Source organism: Puma concolor, chromosome A2 (assembly GCF_028749965.1).
Source record: "Puma concolor isolate L17-30 chromosome A2, mPumCon1.1.hap2, whole genome shotgun sequence".
Classification (NCBI taxonomy): Eukaryota; Metazoa; Chordata; class Mammalia; order Carnivora; family Felidae; genus Puma; species Puma concolor.
This window is the reverse complement of record NC_141668.1, coordinates 153,964,265-153,985,753: the sequence shown is the minus strand read 5'-3', so window position 1 is coordinate 153,985,753 and position 21,489 is coordinate 153,964,265. Positions and strand designations below refer to the sequence as shown.

The 21,489-nt window shown below is 51.5% G+C and overlaps 2 protein-coding genes across 7 annotated transcripts in view; both read right to left on the bottom strand.

The window, feature by feature from the left end:
* Positions 1 to 1,308, bottom strand: part of COL7A1 (collagen type VII alpha 1 chain) — a 31,020-nt gene extending 29,712 nt beyond the window's left edge. For 2 of the 5 annotated variants that reach the window (XM_086698288.1, XM_086698287.1), the window contains exons 1-2: positions 1,064 to 1,308; positions 378 to 558 (exon numbers count right to left, since the gene is read on the bottom strand). In XM_086698288.1, the coding sequence (XP_086554414.1) occupies positions 378 to 558; positions 1,064 to 1,148 (266 nt within the window). In that variant the 5' untranslated portion in view covers positions 1,149 to 1,308. The remainder of the gene's footprint in view (positions 1 to 377; positions 559 to 1,063) is intronic. The other 3 variants (XM_025916101.2, XM_086698286.1, XM_086698285.1) reach the window with 2 other exon arrangements.
* A 3,759-nt stretch (positions 1,309 to 5,067) lies between these two features.
* Positions 5,068 to 13,830, bottom strand: UQCRC1 (ubiquinol-cytochrome c reductase core protein 1). Of its 2 annotated transcripts, none has more exons than XM_025916038.2 (13): positions 13,680 to 13,830; positions 13,285 to 13,425; positions 11,193 to 11,279; positions 9,998 to 10,127; positions 9,580 to 9,778; positions 8,962 to 9,041; positions 7,427 to 7,542; positions 7,044 to 7,187; positions 6,752 to 6,912; positions 6,556 to 6,641; positions 6,133 to 6,221; positions 5,705 to 5,780; positions 5,068 to 5,263 (listed from the first exon to the last, which is right to left on the bottom strand). In XM_025916038.2, exons 1-13 carry the CDS (start codon positions 13,746 to 13,748, stop codon positions 5,199 to 5,201), a joined length of 1,443 nt encoding a protein of 480 aa, XP_025771823.1. In that variant the 5' UTR covers positions 13,749 to 13,830; the 3' UTR covers positions 5,068 to 5,198. The 2 variants fall into 2 exon arrangements, with proteins under 2 accessions (XP_025771823.1, XP_025771822.1); XM_025916037.2 differs by having other exon boundaries at positions 13,285 to 13,428; positions 13,680 to 13,825.
* Between the last annotated feature and the right edge of the window lie 7,659 nt (positions 13,831 to 21,489).

Below are 21,489 nucleotides of genomic sequence, written 5' to 3'. Positions count from 1 at the left end.
TGGGAGGAAGGGTCTAGTCATAGGGAGGTGGATGTTGGCCAGACAGGGAGGCCCTGTGTGAGGGGAGAGGCAGAGGGCTGGAACGTGGAGAGTTCAGTAGGCAGGGGGCATCTGAGGCCCCTGGGCTCTCCATCTCCAGATTAGAAAAGACAGCCTCGTCTTTGGCAGGACAATAGACTGGAGGTGTCTCAGGTGTGAGGACTCTACCTGGGAGATCCCTGCCTCTGTCTCCACAGGATGTCCTGGCCAGGGGCGGGGCGGGGAGGGTGTCTCTGGGTTCCGGAAAACCTGGCCTAGGGGTTTCAGGGCTCTCTGCTTCTGGGGGGAAGAGTCTTGGCCAGATCTCTGGGTTCCCAGCTCCAGGGGCTACCACTCACCGTGGATCGTCGCTATACTGCACAGCAGCAAAGCGCACACCTTGTGCACTGGCTGCCCCAGAGAATGGAAGCACCAGTCCCTCCAGGAAACCACGCACTTCACGGAAGTTGCCACGGCCGATAGACGAAGAGCCATCAAGTAGGAACACGATGTCAGCAGCATAAAGGCGAGTGCAGGTCACTGGGGCAGGGAGGAGCCATCATGCTTTTTTCTTGGAGCCCACCCACCCCTCCCTGCGCTATGGTCCCTCCGCACTAGGGGCTGGGGAGGATGGAGTAGGCCTCATCAGCTAAGCCAACCGGCGCAGGCCGCCTTGGGCCTGGGAGACTTGGAGGGTGGCACGGAGGGGCCCAGAGCAGACTCTCCATGGAGGACTGGTGTGTTTAGAGAAGGGAGAGCCACGGACGCCGGTGTGGATCTGGGGGCTGGGGTTGGCCTCAAGGGGCCAGGGTGGAGTGACAGAGAGTAGGCGACCCAGTACACATCTTGGGGAGCCAGAGTTTGAGACCCATTAGAATAGGATGCCGTTTGGGAGAGCCAGCACGGGGTTGCAGCGGAGGGTTTGGGAAGTGGGGGGAGAGTTAGCAGAGATGCGGGGAGGATCGTGGTGGTGGGGGGTCCCGGATGAAAGCCACAAGTGACAGGGTGCAGCGGCTTGGACGGCGTCCTTCCCGGCGGTGCCCACCTCTCTCCCTCTGCTGGGCCCGCACTCGGAGCGCCCCTGCCAGGATCCCGGCGCAGAGCGCGGCCACCAGGAGCGGCAGCCTCATCCTGGGTGGGGGAGTCGGTCAGCCAGGCCCCCGGCTCTGTCCCTCGGCCCGCGGCTGTGGCAAGTCCGAGCCCAGCGCTCCCCCAACCCTAACCCGGGTCTTGCCTGCAGGTCTGTCTGTCCGCCGGCTCCCGCCGCCAGCCGTTGCTGCGGTCCCGCCGCCACGGCAGAGAAAAAGTCCCTGATCCCGGGGGGCGGAGCTGCGGGCGGGGTCCTAGGCGGCCCGCCCCCCACCCTGCGTCCCAAAGGACGCCGCCCCCACCTCCCCTGCCCGACAGAGGATCTGAGTCTACTTAAGTGTAAAGCCCCCCACCTCCTGTGGCTTCCGGGACTCCCCGGGAAGGTTCTTGACAAATGCTGAGGGAAACCTCTCCAACTCTGTCTAGGGTCAGAAGTCTTGGCTGCTTTAAGGTCAGAGTGACTAGTGACATGACTGCTGGAGGCTGGAATTCAAATAGGTTCCTGGGGACAGAGGAGACAGCAGGATGGTGGTGGGGGGAGGCTGCAGCTGGAGATGACTCACCCCGCACCCTATGGGGGTGCCCAGACAAGCCTTCAGGCCATGAGTCCCGCCGGCCACTCCTGTGATTCAGCCATCCCTCTGTCTGTTGGATCTCCTGTGCCCCACCCCAAACCCCTTGACAGCCAGAACAGCCCCCAGGGAATGAGGTGCTCTGGGCTCATCCCAGGGAAACCAAGGCACCACTGGTCTGCATCTGAAAAATGCCCACCCCACCCCACCCCCACCTTGGGAGGGGGAAGCCAGGAGGAGAGATTCTGTGTCATGCATATGCATACGTGTCTACCCCAGTACCTCACACCCCCTACCATGCCCTAAACCAGTCCCAGGCAGATGCCATCCAGCTGTGCCTGTAGGGACCGGGATTGTCCATATGTGCAGGGTGGGACCACCCACAGCGACAGCTCAGCTCTCAGGAATCCACCCCTTCCTGCCTACACCCCCACTGGTGGCCCTGTCCTGCTCTAAGTCCCCCTAACTACATGTCCTCATTCTGGCCTGCCAGAGTCTCCTCCTTCACTCTGTTCTTCCCAAAGACCTTCTTCCACCCATTAACCCCACCAGGCCCAGAGGCCACTGTGGGCCCTCCCTCCTTTCCTCACTGCCCTCAGGGGCCACCTGTGGCTGCCACCTTTATAACTACCCTTGCCCCACAGCTCTCCCCTTAACCAGCCTGACTTCCCACCCATCTCCCTCGACTGGCTTCTGTGGCTGTAGACAGTCCCCTTGAACGCATCTCCAGGTCACAAATACTACCCAGAGGAGGTGAATCTTTGTACATGCGTGTCTTATAGGGGAGTGACACCAAGGCAGAGATAGTCCCAAGAACAGCAGGCCCCATTTTTTGTTTGTTTTCCTGCCAGTCCTAGAGAATTCTGAGAAGCCCACAAAGTATGTCTATACTCATCACTGCCACCGGGCCCCTTCTGACTGCCTGGCCCCAGCCCTCTCCTGGGAATCAACAGAATGAGTGGGGAGAGATGGGGACAGCACTTCATTTTCCCTGGGCTCTTTCACGGCCTGGGGTCTCTGGTATGGCCAGAGCTGGAGGCAATGAAGACCATCATGCTGTCCGTTTGCCTACTGCCCGTAAGACTGAAGCTACAGAATGACCCCTTTTATTATTGAACCCTCCCCCTCACAGGATACAGTGCTGTGACCTATGGGGCCCAGAACCTTTTCCCAAGGTCATGGTCTCCTCAGCTATATCCCAGGACCCAAACCCCTTGAAGCTATCCGGTAGGTGAGTGCAGCAGAGAACCAGACACAATCTCCCTACAGTCTCCAAGACCCTTAGCTCCTCTTGTACAGCAGAGGACACATACAGTATGGTCACACACACGGTCTAGCCTTTAGGGAGACTGGACACCCGGCTGAGAAGGTATCAGGACCATGATGTGCCCCTGAAAGGAAGGGCTGCCTGCTGCATGAGGATCTTTCAAACGGTGCTGAGAGAGGCTGTTAGGGAGGTTTGAGCACAGGTGGGGATGGGTGTGAAACGAGCTCCCAGGAGGCCCATGAGCAAATGTGACCCTCTGAGACCGCTGGCTCCAACCTCCCGGCAGGCACACACACTAGGGCACAGCTCCTGAGCTCAGCTCCTTCCATCTGGGTAGTGGGGCCCCAGAGTTCTGTCCTTCTTCTCACATCCCCCAGACATTTGCTTCTCTGGCTTCAGTCACTACCTCTGCCAGGTGGCACCACATCTCTAACAGGGGCTTTATTTCAGGATTCAAGCCCCACACATCCCACTGTCCGGACACCTCCAAATTTCTTATCAGAACTGTGACCAAAGCTAGGCAGGTTATCATCTTCCAGGGTACCCCTCCTCTGGGGTACCCCGGCCCCTTTGGGGCTGCTGTCCTGCTTGTCCCCTGAAGCTCGCTCCAGCTCTTCCTACAGCTGTGACCACTGCTCTACCACACTGCAGCTCACTAGTGTGCCACAGAAATCCAGCCTGAGAGTCCTTGTGCTAAGTCTCAGGCTGCCCAAGTCACTTCTCTTCCCAGTAACCTCCAGTGCATCTCCTCCAACATGCCTCCAGAGTAAAGAGCAAATTCCCTGGCTTGGTGTGCAAGACCCATTAGGACCAGATCACTTCCAGGCGCTTGGGCTCTCTTCTGTGTCCAGCACACCTGGAGCCTTTGAAGACCATGCCTGGGCTTAGAAATCAAGCCCCACATTCCAGGAGCTCAAACTTTAGACCAAGATTAAGCATTTGCTGTTTCCCAGACCGGGTGTGTTGCATCTGTAAGCACCCAGGGTGGGTCTGTCAGAGTTCTCTGCTGTCCAGCAGGTTCTCTTGAGCCAATCGCACAAAGTAGGAGGATGACCTGAATCCTGGATCCAGCTCTGGGCTCTAGAAGGCGCTTGAAAGTTATTTCCTAATTGACAACTGGTGGCAACAAAGAGATGCAGTGGGGAGGGAAAGCACTGGGGCAGGGCAAGAGTGATTCAAGAGTTGTTTTGGCCACTACAGGACTGGGAGGCTGGGTGACTTTTGAAGAGCCCACTTCTCAACAACCCTTGTCCCAGGACCCTGCTCCCAACTGATTGCCAGCAGCACTTCTCGTAGGAGAATCCAGCCTCTCATTTCCACTTCCCTCCTGGGCTCCCAGGGAACTTGATTGCAGAAGGGCTGGGGACACAGGAAGAAGGGCCTACCTGCCCACCTGCTTTGTGGGACCAGGGCCTGAAGGTGGTGGGTGGGGGGACTAGATAGCTGAGAGCTCCACCAGGTCCTGGCTGCCTCAGGGAGATGGGAAGGGGATCATCAGGCCAGCAGCTCAGGACTTGCCTGGGACAGATCTAGTCAAGGGAGGGGGGCTCAGGCCCCACTGAGCTCAGGGCTATTCTCGGAGCCTGAGTCAGCGGCAAATCGAGGCAAAGGATTCTTGCCCTGCCTGTCCAGGCAACAGTTAGAAATCAAATAGGAACACTATGCCCCAGGCTATCCTCCTCCCAGAATCCAGAGTAAACCTATGAAGGAGGCTTCCTCAGGGACAGTCCTTAGCCCTTCCTGGTCCATCCAGGGAACCAGGGACTGCCAGAAGGCGATTGCACAAGGCCCACATCAAAGCGCTTCCCTCCTGAGCCACCAGAGTTCCCAAGCTGGGACCTCTACCAGGGCAAAAGCATGGGTTCCCACACCCTACTCTTGGGACAGACTAGTCAGGAGCATACCCCATGTGGCTAAGTGGAAACATCTGGCTTCAACTCCTGCAGGCATCAAAGGCTTCCGGCTTCTGTGCTGTGGCCCTCACGCTTGCCCCTGGCTGAGGATACATCAGCATGTGGGAAGATGGAAGGATCTGGGGGATACACAACTGGAGGGAAGTCCCTGCTCCCCCATCCACTGCCCAGTGGACTCCATGGCAATGTGAAGAGAAGAACAACGCAGTTCTCAACACAGGCTTTTATTGGAGGTAAGGTAATCCGCACACAGGTCTGAAGAGCTGAGGTGGTATGTTAGGGGGCGGGAGGTAGACCATGAACCCCGGCCCCGCCCTCTTGCCTGCACAGCCTTCCAGCCTAGAAACGCAGCCAGAACATGCCGCTACGGATCCGGTTGTAGTCTGGGAGCTGCTCAATGGGGCCTGTGGGGATAGGGTGGGGCGTCAGGGTGGGGTGCCTGGCCTGCACAGGGACACCTGGCCCTGTGCCGCACCCGATCCAGGGCTGCCCGGAGCAGCACAAGACAGGCTCTGAGTGGAAAAAAAGAAAAGCACATTCCCCCAGGGGTGCTGAGCCTGTCCCTTCATGCTCCCTGGCTCTTGGAGCCCCACCCCATACATGGAGGTGTCCGTTACCTGGCGGGTGTGGGGTATTGATGGAGGCACCTTGGCAGGGAGTCAGGGAGCTGCTGGGACAGGTTTTCTGAGCAAGAACTCCCTGGCAGCCAGGCTATTGGGCAGAGCCTCTCAGGGGCCTCAGTTTGCTGCTGCCAGGATAGGCTAGGGGGTGGGGGAGCAGAGGCAGAAGGGGAGCCTAAGAGGAGACCTGAGAAGGATAAAGAACAGGCCCTCTAGGCCACTCACCAAATCCAGCCACTGCTGGACACTGATCATAGAAGTACTTGGAGCAGACCTCACGTACCACACTGGCATCCACTTCCTGCAGGGTGAGACAGAGCACGCCAACTGACAGGCAGGCTCCTGGGACCACCTCAGCCAGTCAACACTACCCAGCCGACCAAGATCTTCCATATGAACCATGGCACTGCCCCCTTACCCAAAGGGGAAAGGCGGCAGGGCCCTCCTCCTGTAGACCGCCACAGGCCCCACCCATCTCCTCAGCCATCAGTGCCTCTGCCCTGCCCTCCACTTATGCCACCCCTGCTGGTGACGCTGCCTAGGACATCAGGGAAGCCTACGGGAGCAATCTGCACCGTCAGGCCTCAACTCCCCGCCCTTTGGGGAGCCTGCCAGGTCTAGACTCCAGAACATCTCCCAGGGGCCCTCGTTACCGCAATCCGGCTTTCCCACTCGGCCAGGGGAATGCGGCGGCCATAGGTCAGGAGACTACGTCCGATGTCCTCACACACAGGAGTGGTGCCTGCAAGGTCAGGGGAGGCTTCCAGGTCCACCCGGTCCAGTCCCGGACCACAGGCACACAGTGAAGCTCTGGCTCCAGGCTGACACTGGGACTATGCTCAGACTCCAGATCCCAACCCTCACTTCTACAGCCATCTGCTACCATAGCGATGGGCTGTTGTTGACCTGGCCCACCCACACCTGTATCCGACATGCCAAGCCCCTGGGGGTGGGAGTGGGGTATGGCATGGCCTTCAAAGTTTGCCTTTCCCATCTTAGTTGGGAATGGTGGCTACACTGGGGCTGTCCCTGCCAGGATGTGCTCCACCCCCTCCCCACAGGGCTGCTGCACTCACCATCCAGATGAGACACCAGGGCATTTCGGAGGATGTTTTTGCCCCGGAGCACCTCACTCTCTGTGGCACTGGTGCACAGGCGCATCCTAAAAGGGCAGGGGATGGGATGGTCATCCCAAGAGACCGTGCTGTCTCCTAGCCCCTCACTGTCCTCAAAGGCCTCTCCTGCACCCAGCAGTACTAGGCTGACACTCACCACTGGCCTTGCAGGAAGAACATCATGTCATCGATTTTCATGCGATCGCAGACAAAGTGTGCACCCAGCAACCCAGTGTCTGCGTAGCAGATATTGAAGGTCTGGAAACTCTGGCACAGCTTGTTGGCCACGGCGACTGCAGCCAGTGGGCTGGACAGGTGCTACCGGGGCAAGGACCATCAGCACCCACCCTCCTGCCTGTGGTCCACACCCTGAACCCCAGTACAGGAGCCCACGGCCTGACACCCTCTGTTCCTTGAGGACAAAGTCCCGTGCCCGCCCTGGCACTCACCGTGCCACCACCATAAGTGCAGTCATAGTGGCCAATGATGGCATTGGCTACTTGGAGGGCCACGTTGTCCGGGTTGGCCCAGCCAGGCCCCTCTACCGCAATAGCCACATGGGCCAATGGCAGAGCATCGTCGCGGTGGCGGATCTGAAACAGTACATGGCGAGACTGAGGGACGGCCACAACGTCCGGGCGACGAGAAAAGGTACAGGGTGTGGGTGAAGCATGCCCATGCGCGCGTGAACGTGTGTGCTTGTGAGGCAGCAGCCACAGGACCCGTTCACAACTCCTGAGGCACCTTTGGAGTCATGAAGATAACCTTGTACGCAAGCATCCTTCCAGAGGCCCCAGCTGAGAACACTACCCCTGCCCACAAGGCCACCCACCTCGCTGCCAGTGAAGCGGCATGGAGCGAGAGTGGGCACAGCGTCCTCTGTGTATGTCTCAGAGACGCTGCTGAAGTGCTTCTGGGCGAGATCTACCAGCTGCCGGTGTTCCACCCCTGCCGAGACAGAGAGCATGGTTACCAGTCAGGGGACTCACGCACAGGGGGAGGACCCCACGTCCCATCTTGCTGGGAGACGGCAGAAGGAAAACAGGACATCAGGACAGGGTGAGAGAAGAGAATCCGCCACAGACAGACTCCGCCTCACAGGCAGGGCAAGCACCTCAGGGTCGAACAGCATCCGTCACCTCAACCACAGGGAAGCAGCTGCATGCTGCGCCTGAAGGTGGGTCCTCATGTGATGCGTTCTCACCCACATCAAGGACGAGATGGGGGCTCCCTGGGCACAAGACCACCTGTCCTGCTTTGCCCCTCTGGCCCTTCCTCAAGCCGATGGGGGCTGCTGCCCTGTGGGCGGTGGCAAATGAGAGGACACAAAGAGGTGCTACTGCAGGGCCGTGACCACCTCCGGGTACGTTTATAAACAACATTGTAATTTCAGGCCCTCAGGACCCCTGCAGACTTCACATTCTCGCCTTGACAAGAGGAGGCCTCTGCTGCTCTAGCATCTCGACCTGTAGGTGCCCGGACCCCACTGGACTCAACACAATCTCACATGTCACTAGCTTACACTGCTCTTGGTTCCCAGGTTCCCAGGCCCTGAAGCCCCCAATCATGCTCTTTTCATCAGTCCTTTTCACCCATCCAGCTGCCAAGACCACAAGCTAGAGAAACATCCTTAATCTCACCCTCCCCACCACGGCCAGACCTCCTGCAGATTTCCATTGATAGAACTATCCTGAGTCCATCCACTTCCCTCCCTTGCTCCTGCTGCCTCCCACCAGAAACATGCCACAGCCCCTCCTTGGCTGGCTTGCCTCTGCTTTGGCCCCCCATATGGCAGCCAAGTGTCAGGCCATGACACCGCCCTGCCCCTCTGCTCGGGCTCCCTACTCCTCACCTGAATGACCCCTCCCATTCCTTAGACCTCAGTTCCAACAATAATGTGTTCCAAGAGCACCCCCTAACCTCCAACTCTGGGTCCTCCATTTCAGTCCCCCTGCCACTGGGTGCCTCCCCTTGAAGGCACTTCCCGGTTTGTCATTGAATGTGTGTTGTCACACCCCAGTGTCTGGCCTGCCCACTAGCAAAGCTATAAGGAACAAACCTGGAGCTAGTATCTCCCACCAGCCTGCAAACTGGATCTCCTAACACAGGTGGGGCTGAGAAAGGCCTGTACTAATGAGGGGGAGCAGCATCCCTATGTGGCAGGTCCCAGTGGTGGTGGTAGGGCAGAATGCCATCCCACCTCAGAGAGCATGGGAGAGAGATCACTCTCCACAAGAACAAGACAGGAACAGGGTGCCCAGGAGTGGAAGATCCCTTGTGGTCAGAACCAAGAGACCTGGGTTCCAGTAAGCAAGGCTGGTGCCCACGCACCCATTACCACAGGGCTTCAGTGAGCCCATCACTCACCTCCGGCTGCTGCGAGCACCATGCGAGGGGCCTTGTAATGCCTGCTGACATACTCGGTCAGGTCTGCACGAGATAGCTTCCTGCAAGACATATGGCCAATGGCTTAATGCCTCTCCCAAACCACAGCAGTCTGGGTCTCACAAAACAGTGGCTGAGGAGATAGACAAGGGAAGACATGGCTTCTCCGGGGAGCAAGCCCTAGCACAGCCCTCAATCCCCTTTCTCATCTCTGTCGACCAGTCCTCTGGGGCCCCGCTTCACGTCTGCCTTTAGGTCAGGCTCAGTCCTTCCTCTCTGAGGAGGGGGTGAGCTGATGCTGTGAGGTTCTCAAGGGGCAGTATCAGTGCTTATCCCACCCGGGAACAAGGAGCCGCACAGATTCCCAACGCTCCCTCCCTCAGGATTTCAGGACACGCACAGAATCATACCCTACAAAGAAGCCCGCAATGTGAGTGAAGACCGTACAGGTATTTAAAAAGCCCTGCAAGGACCACAGGGCACAGAGAAAACATTTCCAGTTGTGCAAATTAAGAACGTATAATAGCAAAGGGCAACTAAAACCAAACTCGCGTGGGCGGGGCTTGAACACATTCCAGCACAGGCCCAGCCAACCCTCACCTGACATTCCCACTGGGCCCCTCCACAGCCTGGGCTAGAGGTGTGCCCTGGAATGCTGTGGCGTGCAGGTAGTCAAAGACCACGTCCCGCATACATGCATCATTCTCCTGCAGCTCCTGTAGGATCACATCACGCTCCTTCTCAATCTGGGAGTCTTCTAGGGCACAGTTCTGCACAATGTCGGCCAGGAGCTCCACAGCTGGACGTGAGAAGGGCAGGTTTGGGAACCAAAGGGCAGGTGGGGCCACTGCAGGCCAGTAACAGCACAAAACCCCCAGGCCTGGCATGCCTGCATGCCCTGCGGCAAGGATCTGCTGTCATGGTAACCCCACTCTTCAGCCAGGCCAAGTTCCTGGGGGCCTGTCCTCTGTACCCCTGAAGTCCTATCCCCGTCCCTGCCCCATCCTCCAGATGTTACCTTTTGGCAGGTCCTTGGATAGTGCCTTGATGTAGTATGCTGTGTGCTCCCGGGTGCTGTAGGCATTGAGATGGGCCCCCATGCTCTCCACCTCCTTCTCCAAGGCATTGCCAGGCCGATTTTTTGTTCCCTGGAACCAGATATCAAGACGACCATCAGGAGCCACATGGGAACTGAGGACCCCTATCTTCAAAGGCTAAAGTCCCAGCAGGACCAGTGGTCTACAGGCACCTTCCTCATCAAAGACTATGGGGATGTACAGTCTACAGTCTGTCCTCACCAAGTGCCGAGCAGGCCACAGTATCATGGGCTAACAGAATGGAGACAGCCAGGGGCCAGGAGAGAAGGGCACGGTCAGTGCAAGTGCTGCCTGAAATCCAGAGCCCCATAGCAGCCTGATCTTACCAATCACCTTACTGACAGTCATAGCCAGATTATGTCACATCAATGTTTAGATGACACTGCCATTACCCACTCTACCCCCATGCCATTCATAAGACTGTGTATGTGCTAGTGGACACCTCTGTGGGACTCGACCCCAGTCCCCTATGTATGTGTGGGTGTTGCTGTCCACGGGCACACACACACGCATGTTGAGATCTACATACACATCTGTGATGCTGCTGCTGGCTAAGCTACCTACCCGGTCCTGCTCCACACCCCTACCGATCCATATCTCCTTCTCCATTTTTTCATTCATTCAAAAAACTCAGACTCCATACCAACATGGGCTGGCTTAGGGGCTGAGGGTGGTGACTGTCCCCACCTTCAAGAAAGCTCAGTATTTACTTCTACAAACAAGAGATGTCTGGATATTCTGCCAGAGCAGAACATTTCACAAGAACACATACTTGCCTGTGTCTGTGAATTTGTTAAAACGCACGTTATCTATCTACGTGTTCGATTCCACACCAGCGTGCGCACATAACAAGGCCTGGCCTCTCTGTGAGGAGTGGGGTTCCTGCAGCTCCCCGGGTTTTTTTCTGGCTCTAGGAGCCTTGTGCAGGGGCTGACCAGGTAAGTGCTCACTCAGGAGAGGCCAAGCCCTCATGGTTCCTTCCAGAAAGGCCAGCCAGAGATCGCCCCCCTAGCTGAAGCCCATAATTGAAGAGGTTGGCTTTGCTGACCTGCATCCTCAGGAGGGACAATAGGCAGCTGTAAGCCCAGGGGTGATGCAGGACTTCAGGAGCCTCACCTTGAAAGCCAGATGCTCCAGAAAGTAACCTGCCCCGTTGTTCTTCTCAGTCTCGTAACGGCTGCCAACATCAATCCATACCCCGACCTGGACGAGAAGCCACCAACAAAGGTAACACACAAACCACCCCAGACTCCACTCACACCCTACTCTGGGTGACTCAGCAGAAGTCCCAGGATGGGGCTCATGGTCCCAGAGTGGGGGAGAGCTGTCTCAGTAGGCCCCCTGTGCTTGGAGATACAGCTATGCCCTGGGCACAGGCACTGGCTGAAAAAGGACCTACTCCAAGGAAGTTTCTAACTGTGCACAATTCACTCGGCTCCATTACCAATATGAACTTTTTATATTCTGTCTTGCCTTTCAGTTGATTTTTTAATTTTTTCTAGGCAAGCAACACATCATTTGCAAACAACAATTTATTTTCTCTTTTCTAAAAATTATACCCTACCTTTGTTCTGGTGATTCTGTCATTTCCCCATTAAGGAAGGAGGCTGTTGGTTTAGACGCTGAATGTTTTATCCTATTAAGCAAGTAGACTTCGCTCACAATTATTAAAAAAAGTTTTAATCAGACCTGGATACCTAACATTGCACCGTGTCTCCTTGGCACCCAATGAGAGAATCCCATAATTAAGAAAAAAAATTTTTTTGTTAATGTTTATTTATTTTTGAGAGAAAGAGAGACAGGGTGTGAGCGGGGGAGGAGCTGAGAGAGGGAGACACAGAATCCAAAGCAGGCTCCAGGCTCTGCGCTGTCAGCACAGAGTCTGACACAGGGCTCAAATTCGCGAACCTCAAGATCATCACCGAGCAGAAGTTGGACGCTTAACCGACAGAGCCACCCAGGGGCCCCTCGCATGATTTTCTTAATAGTCTCCTGGTGTGCTATGAAACACACGCCACACCATGCACCTCACATAGGTCACATAGTTCTAGTCTTTTAATTTTCCTTCACAGTTGATTTAAAAATTTCACACTTACTTTCCTAAGAGATGCTGATACACATATGTTGTAAATTCTTACACTGACATCTATTTCATAACTAACATCTTAGGAAGTAGAGTTCGCCTAACAACCTGTATCTTTAGATTATAACTGACAGCGATCTTTCTCTGACATTTGGAGCACAGTGGTGCCCCTTACAATCTAGAGCATCTCAGAGTCCATGAAATACAGCATTCTCTGCCAAACTTTTTTTTTTTAAGTTTATTTACTTATTTTGAGAGAGGGAGAGAGTGTGAACAGAGGAGGGACAGAGAGAGAGAATCCCAAACAGATTCTGCGTGGTCAGTGCAGGGCCCAATGGCAGGACTTGAATGCACAAACCTTGAGATCCTGACCTGAGCCAAAAACCAAGAGTCAGACGCTTAACCAACTGAGCCATCCAGGTGCCCCATCTCCCAAACTGTCTTAACAGATCAGTTCATAGAAGTGTCATATAAGGAAGCTGCCCATGATCTTTTACTGTATTTAGTAACAACTTATAACAAAAGACATTATCTGTTCCTGAAAAACTAAAATAATTTACCAATAAAACCACTTAACCCTGGAGTGTGGGGTCCAGAGAAGAGGATTACATCTTGAGAATCTTCTCACCTATTCATATACTGTATCTAGCCAAGATTTCTCTCCTTAAGTCAATTTTGCAAATTTGTATTTTTTGGAAAGCCATCCATTTCTTTGGAATCTTCAAATGCATTCCTTTCGCAAGTGCGTGAGTGGTCTAGCCAGGAGATCATGACTTTGGGCCATGAGTTTAGCAGTCACCTTAGGTCTCTGAAACCCATTTTCCTCACTGTAAAATGAAAACAGGATCACTTCTCTCGTATGCGCTGCTTAAGGAAAGGAAAACGCTGGAAAGGAACTTGGCCTCCTGCTTGGCAAGCATCATATGCTAAATGAGTGTTATAGTAAGGAATGGCCCAAGAAGTCAAGCCTAGCTGGGGTCGGGATTAAGGTAGCAGAATCAATCCAGCGGCGGAGAGAAGTCTGACCCAAACCACAGAGGACTCAAGCCCAAGGTCACACCCTGTCCTGAGAAAAGACGCCAGGAGCAGTATGGAGGCGACCTCCCAAGAGGGGGCCCCGCTCACCGTGCAGGTAGGCTGGGAGGACTGCTCGGAGGCCACTCTCAGCCCGTTGTCCAGCAAGCTGACCTGTGTCTCTGGCACGCTCTGGAGAGCTTGAGCGAAGGTGGCGGTGGTCCTCAAGGCAGGCGACCTCAGCAGGGTCGGCTGCTGGAAAGGGACAACCGAGACTTAGGGCTGGGTTGCGGGATCGCTCCTCGGCTCCCAGGCCAGCAGTGGGAACCCCGTCCCCAGACCTCCGGTCAGCCGCGAGACTCCTATTCCCGCTCAGCGCCGTGACCTTCCCATGGCCCTGACCCCGGAACCTCCCCAATCTCGACCCGTCGCCGCTAACAGTCCACTCCCCGTTCGGGTTCCGAAGCCCCGCGCTCCGCGGCCTTGCGCTCTCGCTGTCGCCTCACCGAGCGGTGGGTGCGAAGCAGCACTCGAGTCCCGGCGCTAGCCGCCCGGCAAACTGCGGAAGCCGCCATCTTCGAGCTCCAGTCAGCGCCAGGTCGCGCCACGCTTGCGTAGAGTGGACGCAGCGGCGTCAGAGGCGCAGGCGCACTACCGCAAATATGGCGCTCGGCCGCCTCCTAGCGGAGACCATGGATATTCACATGCGGCTAGTCGGTGGCTCTGTCCCGGTGTCCACCGGTACCTGCGCACATCAACCCACCTGGCCTGCGCGGGTCCGTTCACAGTCCAGTTCCTCTTCCCCTTTCACCCGTGGGAGGCAGAATGCGCGATATTTCTCACGAACCGCGGGCGTCCCGAATCCACTGTGTACTCGGGAGTTCCAGCGCTGTGTAGGGCTGCAGCCGCCGCGTGTCTGAGAATGGGAGCCCCCGCCCCGGGGTAAAGCACCAGCGAGGGCTCCTGGGACTATGAGGTAGCTTCTGATTGCGGTTTTCTCTTTATTTTTATTTATTTATTTTTTTTTTTTACTTTTTTTTTTCTTTTTCTTGAAGGAAAAAAGCAAGGAGGAAAGAAAGGGAGGCAGGGAGGGAGTGAGGGATTTTACACATGCATTTTCTTTGATACAGACAAATGTGGAGTCCTAACATTTACCATGTGGTGGATGAAGAGTCAATATGATTCAAGAAAGCGAACACACACATCTGGATATATGAAATGCATGCAAAAACATAGAGCTGATGAGGCAACACCGGCTTACATGTTTAAGTGTACTTGAGTATAACATCTAATACTGCAGGCACTGAAGAAGAAGAAGAAGAAAAAAAAGAACAAGAATGGTCCAGCTAATGGAGAATGGAAGGGAGAGATGCAACCACACAGAAGAGCTCTGGGTAAGAAAGGACCAACTTGCCTTCCCATAGATGGGTGTTGAAAGACAGGAGGGCTAGCTCCCCAATTCTTAAGGGAATGATTTTTGGGCCCATGTTGTTATTCACTAGAACCATGGCAATAACTCAAAAAGTTCATTCCAAAAGTCAAAATAATTTTTATTGGCTACACAAGAATATGCTATCTATAGAACTGCAAGAGACTTCTGCAGATAAATCAGAATTCCAGCCCCCCAAAGAAGCTACTCTCAAGGGTCTTCAAATGAGTTCAAGGCAGCACTTTTACTGGCTTACCAGTTACTAAAAGATTAATCAGCAATGAACGTTAAACACACTTTTTACTTAGTATGATCCTCTTGCCTTTCTGGAGCGGTTTTCTCTTTAAAGGGTGAAGCAGATTCAGATGCCTGACATCGAAGGAAGTTATCAAGATGTTGCTAAGGGGCGCATGGGTGGTGGCTCAGTCGGTTCGCCGTCCGACTTTGGGTCAGGTCATGACCTCCTGGTTCACGAATTCGAGTCCCGTGTCGGGCTCTATGCTGACAGCTCAGAGCCTGGAGCGTGAATTCTGTGTCTCCCCCTTCCTCTGCCCCTCCCCGGCTCTTGCTCTCTCTCTCTCTCTCTCTCTCTCTCTCTCTCTCTCCCAAAAATAAATAAAAAATATTTAAAAAATCCCTTCTCTCTAAAAAACAAAACAAAAACCCAATATATTGCTAAGAAAAAGGAACAGTATAGAGACCAATTTGTGAAATAGGATTCCTTGTTTGAAAAAACACACACACGAAGCGATGTGCCTTTTCTAGTAGACCTCATAGAAAAAATTCTGGAGGAACTCCCTCGAAACTTTCAGCCAAATGACTTCTGGAAAATGGATTGAGGGGAAGGAGAATACACTTATGTTATTTTAATGCAGAATTTTTAGTTTCTACAAAAAAAGTTACTTTTGAAAGAGCATAATTCTGAACTCTACATGATTGATACGTGCTTTATTGTTTTGTCTTTGCGATCTTTCAAAAAATGTCAAATGTAAATTATAACTGTCTTTTACAAAAAGTAGACAAAAGATGCTTCAGTGTGTGAAGCACTGATTTAGACGTGAAAAATAAAATGAAATAGAATCTTCTAATTAGTCCATCTTTCCACTTTTTTAAAACTTAAGTTTTATATTTACAGAAAAGTTGAGCAGATAGTTGAGAATTCCCGTATATATCCCCCTTATACACATGTGCACAGTTTCCTATATTATTAACATCTGACATTATTAAGGTACATTGATTGTGATTAATGAACCAATATCAGTACACTATTACTAACTAAAGTCTATAGTTTATTCAAATTACCTTAGTTTCTATCTCCCACCCCCGCCTCATTCTAGGATTCCGTCCAGGATACCACATCACATTTAGTTACCACATCTCCTTAGGCTTCTCTTGCCTATGACAACCTCCTCCAGTGACCACCACATCCTATACCTTTCTGGCAGAGCTCCCCCAAAGAGTTCCCTGCATGCAATTCTTCTCCTCCCATTCTCTCCCAAATCCACTCCAGTCCAATGCCCACATCACTCCTCAAAAACCACATCTGTCATGGCAACCAGGGAGCCCTAGTGGCCTCCTTCAATGTAATTGGACACTTTTTCCTCATGAGACCCTCATCCTTTCTCCACCTTCAGGTTCCCGTACTCCGCTGTTCTTGTCCTACCTCCCTGGACACTCCTCCCTGGACAATCCAAGAACCTTGGCTGGTTCTTCCTCACCTCCCAATCTAACAGAGTGAGAGCCCAGGGCTCAGTTCTGGCTACCTCTTCCCTTCCTGATCAAGACTGCTTTCTGGTCATCTCATCCAGCCTCATGGCTTCAGTTCTGTCTGTACATACAATGGCTCCTATATTCCCATAATTCACTATCTCCCCTGGAGAATTAAACATGGCTAACACTGAACTCTTCACTCTCCCTCCCAAACCTATTCCTCCTATAATTGCTTTCATCTCTGTAAATGACACCTCCATTAACCCAGTTGCTCAGGTTAAAAATCTTGGAGCCACTGGGGTGCCTGGGTGACTCCGTTGGTTGAGCATCTATCTGATTTGGGCTCAGGTCATGATCCAAGGGTCATGGGATCAAGCCCTATATTGGGCTCCATGCTCAGCATGGAGCCTGCTTAAGATTCTCTCTCTCCCAGGGGCGCCTGGGTGGCTCAGTTGGTTAAGCATCTGACTTCGGCTCAGGTCATGATCTCGTGGTTTGTGGGTTCAAGCCCCGCATCAGGCTCTGTGCTGACAGCTCAGAGCCTGGAGCTTGTTTCAGATTCTGTGTCTCCCTCTCTCTCTCTGACCCTCCCCCGTTCATGCTCTGTCTCTCTCTGTCTCAAAAATAAATAAACGTTTAAAAATAAATAAATAAATAAATAAATAAATAAATAAAGATTCTCTCTCTCCCAGAGTACCTGGGTGGCTCAGTAGGTTAAGCGTCCAACTTTGGCTCAGGTCATGATCTCACGGTTCATGGATTTGAGCCCCAAGTCAGGCTCTGTGCTGCCAGCTCAGAGCCTGGAGCCTGCTTCAGATTCTGTGTTTCCCTCTCTCTTTGCCCCTCCCCTACTTGCACTCTGCCTCTGTCTCTCAAAAATAAATAAATGTTAAAAAAAAAAAGAAGATGCTCTTTCTCCTGCCCCTCTTCCCTGCTGTCTCTCTCTTAAAACAACAACAACAACAACAACCAGGAGCCACTGCACTGATAGCACAGAGCCTGCTTGAGATTCTCTCTCCTTTGTTCTCTATCAAAATAAGTAAATAAACTTTTTAAAAAATCTAGGAGCCATCTTGATTCCTCTCTCAAATTTCCCACTTAATCCTTTAGTAAATTCTGTTCCAAATAATTTCTATATCCAGTCTTCTACATCCCCGTCTCCCATCCCCACTGCTACCCTAGCGTGAGAAGGGAAAGGCAATGATACAACCAGGAAGTGTGATGTAGGAGTCTGGGGAAGGATGTGTTTCAAGATGTTGGTCAAAAAGGAAATGTTTACTGAAAAGTCAAGTACAAGCAGCAGCCATTGCAATAACTTGGCAAGAGTCTTTGATGATTCACTGTTCTTTGGAATTTACTCGGTATATGGAATGAGGTGAAGTCAAAATATCCTTTTTCTCCCTGAATTGCAAACTGAACTTTCTAACAGCATTTCTATTATTACTAAGTGATCTCTATGCCCAACGTGGGGCTTGAACTCATGACCCTGAGATCAAGAGTCGCATGCTTTACCAACTGAGCCAACCAGGTGCCCCTCTAACAACATTTCTTGACCAGACCTTCTTTTTCTATCCATCTCTATCCATATCTCCTTTATTACCCACCCCAGAAATTCTCAAACACGTAACCAGGTCTGTGTGGGCTGCCTGAGAAGGCTCTGGCACTCAACTTACTCTTCTCACTCAATATTTGTTTGATATACTCACCAGTTTATTCTGGATTTTTTCCTGTTTAAAAAATTTTTTTCATATTAAAAAATTTTTTTTAGATTTACATTGTCCTAACATATACATAAAATTTCGTATCTTAACTACTAAGTATACAACTCAGTGGCATTAATTACATCCAAAATGTTGTGCAATCGTCACCACTATTTCCAGAACTTTTTCAGCATCCTAAACAGAAAATAACTGACCATTTCCTTCTTCTTCCAGCCCCTGATAATCTCGATTCTGCTTTTTTTCTGTATAAACTTGCCTATTTTAAGTATCTCACATTGGTGGGATCATACAACATACGTTGTTAAGAACAAGAGATTCCAAATAGTCATTTATGCTAAGCCCCATTCCACCAGACCAAACTTTTTGGATATGCCTTTCATCAGATATGAGGGGAAGGGGGTGGCCATTATTCAAAAATTTTTTTCTGCCCCTTTCTCTCTTTCTACTCTGCCTGAAACTTCCGCAATGCATATATTTTTCTGCTTGATAGTGTCCTACAGGTTCCTCAAGAGCTGCACATTTTTTCTTCATCCTTTTTCTTTCCGATTCTCAGACTGGATAATTTCAGTCATCTTACTTTTAAGCTCACTGACCCTTTCTTCTGTCTGCTCCAATCTGTTGCTGAACCCTTCTCGTGAGTTTTCCATTTCGGGTATTCTAGTCTTCAGCTCCAGAATTTTTAGATCCACTTACTATTTTGTGGGGTTTTTTCCTATTTAATTTTTTTAATGTTTATTTATTTTTGAAGGAGAGAGAGAGAGAGAGAGAGACAGAGCATGAGCAGGGGAGGGGCAGAGAGAGAGAGGGAGCCACAGAATCCTAAGCAGCCTCCAGGCTCTGAGCTGTCAGCACAGAACCCGACATGGGGCTCAAACTCACGAGCCATGAGATCATGACCTGAGCTGAAGTTGGACACCCAACCAACTGAGCCACCCAGGTGCCCCTTAAAATTTTCGTTTTTACTGATATTCTAATTTTAGGCAGACATTATTTTTCTGGTTTTCTTTAGCTATTTGTCTATAGTGTCCTTTCACTAATAATTCCATTGCCTGGGCGTACTTAGGGATGTTTCCTGTCAGGTTCCTTTTTTTCTCTGCAAATGGGCCTCACTTTCCCATTTCTTAGCATATTTTGTAATGTTTGTTGAGAACTGGACGTTCTGAGTGTTACATATGATAATTCTGGAGATCGAATTCTCTCTTTAGGGATTGCTGATTTCAGCTTGTTGAGGAGTGGAGCCATCATGACCTTTCCATACTACTTTTACGAAGTGTATATTCCTTGTTGTGTGTAGTAATTGAAGTTTCGAATTTATTATTTCTGCAATCAGCCAGTGACCTGACAAAGATTTCCTTAAACGTCTTGCTCCCAAAGGAAAGGTGGGGATGGGGGTGGGGGGTGAGGTCTACTTAAATTCCCTGCAGCTGGGAAGCTGCTTCAGCCTGTGGGGGTTGAAACAGGGAAATTCATTGAATTGAATTCTTCATCAAGTTCTCCCTTGGATGCTGCAAGTGTTCAACTAGACTTCTGAGTTCCAAAAATAGCTGCTGCAGTTTCTGCTAGCTTGATAGTTATTTTGGTGGAGAAAAGGATTCCTGGAGAGTCCTACTCTGCCATCTTTTGTGATGTCACACCCTGTTCTAAATGATTTGTAAAAAGAATATTCCATCTAAAAGAAAAGCCTAATTTGATTAGAATTATATAGGGGTGCCTGGGTGGCTCAGTCGGTTGAGAATCCGACTTTGGCTCAGGTCATGATCTCGCATTTGTGGGTTCGAGCCCCGCATGGGGCTCTGTGCTGATAGCTCAGAGCCTGGAGCCCACTTTAGATTCTATGTCTCCCTCTTTCTCTGCCACTCTCCTGCTCTCACTGTGTCTCTTTCTGTCTCTCAAAAAATAAAACATTAAAAAAATTTATTACAAAAAAAGAATTATATCAACTCCAATAATTTGGGGGAAAGTGTTTTTTTGGACAGTTGGCTGAGAATTTCCAGTATCAGGTCCTGGTTCTGTTTTGACCATTTTTCTCTTAATCTTTCTCCCTCCTCTTGCATTTTACCATAAATAGCAAAAAGAGCAGAGGCTGAATTTTCAACAGTTTCCTTGGAAATCTCCTCTACTTAATGTCCACTTTCATCATTCACAAGTTCTGCCTTTCACCAAACTGCTGGACACAACTCCACTAAGCTTTCCTCCTGGAAAGGAGAAAAGGGGGAAAGGAAACCTCCTGGTTTCCAATAACATGTTCCTCATTTCCTTCTGAACCCTCGCTGGCAGCATTCTCAAAGTCAAGATTTCTGCTAACGGTTTAAGGCTGTCTTGGCTTTTTCCATTATGCTCCTTGACATTCTTCCACCTTTTGTTCACTGCTCAATTCCAAAGCCATTTCCATGTTTCTGGACTTTGTTACAGTAGTACCTTGCTCTCGATATCAACATCTGTATTAGTTTTCTATTGCCAGCATGACAAATTACCTCAGACTCAATGGCTCAGAACACAAATTTATTATCTCACCATTCTATAGGCTCAAAGTCCAACATGTATCTCATTTGGCTGAATTAAGGCATCAGCAGGGCTATGTTCATTTCTGGAGGTTCTAGGAGAGAATTTGTGTCCTTGATCATTTGGGTTGTTGGTAGAATTTAGATCCTAGTGGTTGTAGGTCTGAGGTTCCTGTTTTCTTGCTGGCTGTCACCAGAGAGTTATCTCCAGTTTCCAGAGCTCGCCTGAATTCCTTGGATTTTTGGATGGTGGGAGATCCCTTCCCCCATCTTCAAAACCAGAAACAGAGGATCAAGTACCTCTCACAATTTAAATCTAACCAACTCTCCTGCCCTCTTCATCACTTTTAAGGGCTCATGTGATTCCATTGGGCCTAGCAAAATAATCCAAAAAGATCTTTAATTCCATCTGCCAAGTTCTTTTTGCCAGGTACTATAACATATCCAAAGATTCCATGGGCATCTTGAAGGGCCACTATTCTGCCCACCATATCCTCACCAGGAGGTACCAAACCCTGTCCCTCCCCAGCCTGCCCCTTCCTCCTCTCCAGGGCTCCTTCTTTCCACTGAAATTCTGACCATCTTATAGTTCCTGGACCAGGCCAAGGTCCACCCCCACACCCTCCATAAGGACCTGTCATTCTGACTGGAGCACTGTCCCCTACTTTAGTCACCTCACTTTTCAAGTGTCAGCAGTCAGCCCACCTTTGCTCCATGCCCCCACCCGCCTGCCGCCCACTGCCCTGACTAGGCCAGCACATCTCTCTGCAGAGTCATGGCTTTTGTTGAGTTGGTTTCACCACCACCACCACCACCACCACCACCCTCCCATTTGAATAAGAGAGGAGCGGGGCGCCTGGGTGGCGCAGTCGGTTAAGCGTCCGACTTCAGCCAGGTCACGATCTCGCGGTCCGTGAGTTCGAGCCCCGCATCGGGCTCTGGGCTGATGGCTCAG

Bases quoted from the DNA above. Each gene is read 5' to 3' on its own strand.
- UQCRC1 (XM_025916037.2), bottom strand. From the start codon at position 13,748: ATGGCGGCTTCCGCAGTTTGCCGGGCGGCTAGCGCCGGGACTCGAGTG. The intron at 9,042-9,579 runs GTGAGGGTTGGC...TATGTCTTGCAG, and splicing joins GGGCCCAGTGGGAATGTCAG to GAAGCTATCTCGTGCAGACC. The intron at 7,188-7,426 runs GTGGGTGGCCTT...GTACTGTTTCAG, and splicing joins GCCGCTTCACTGGCAGCGAG to ATCCGCCACCGCGACGATGC.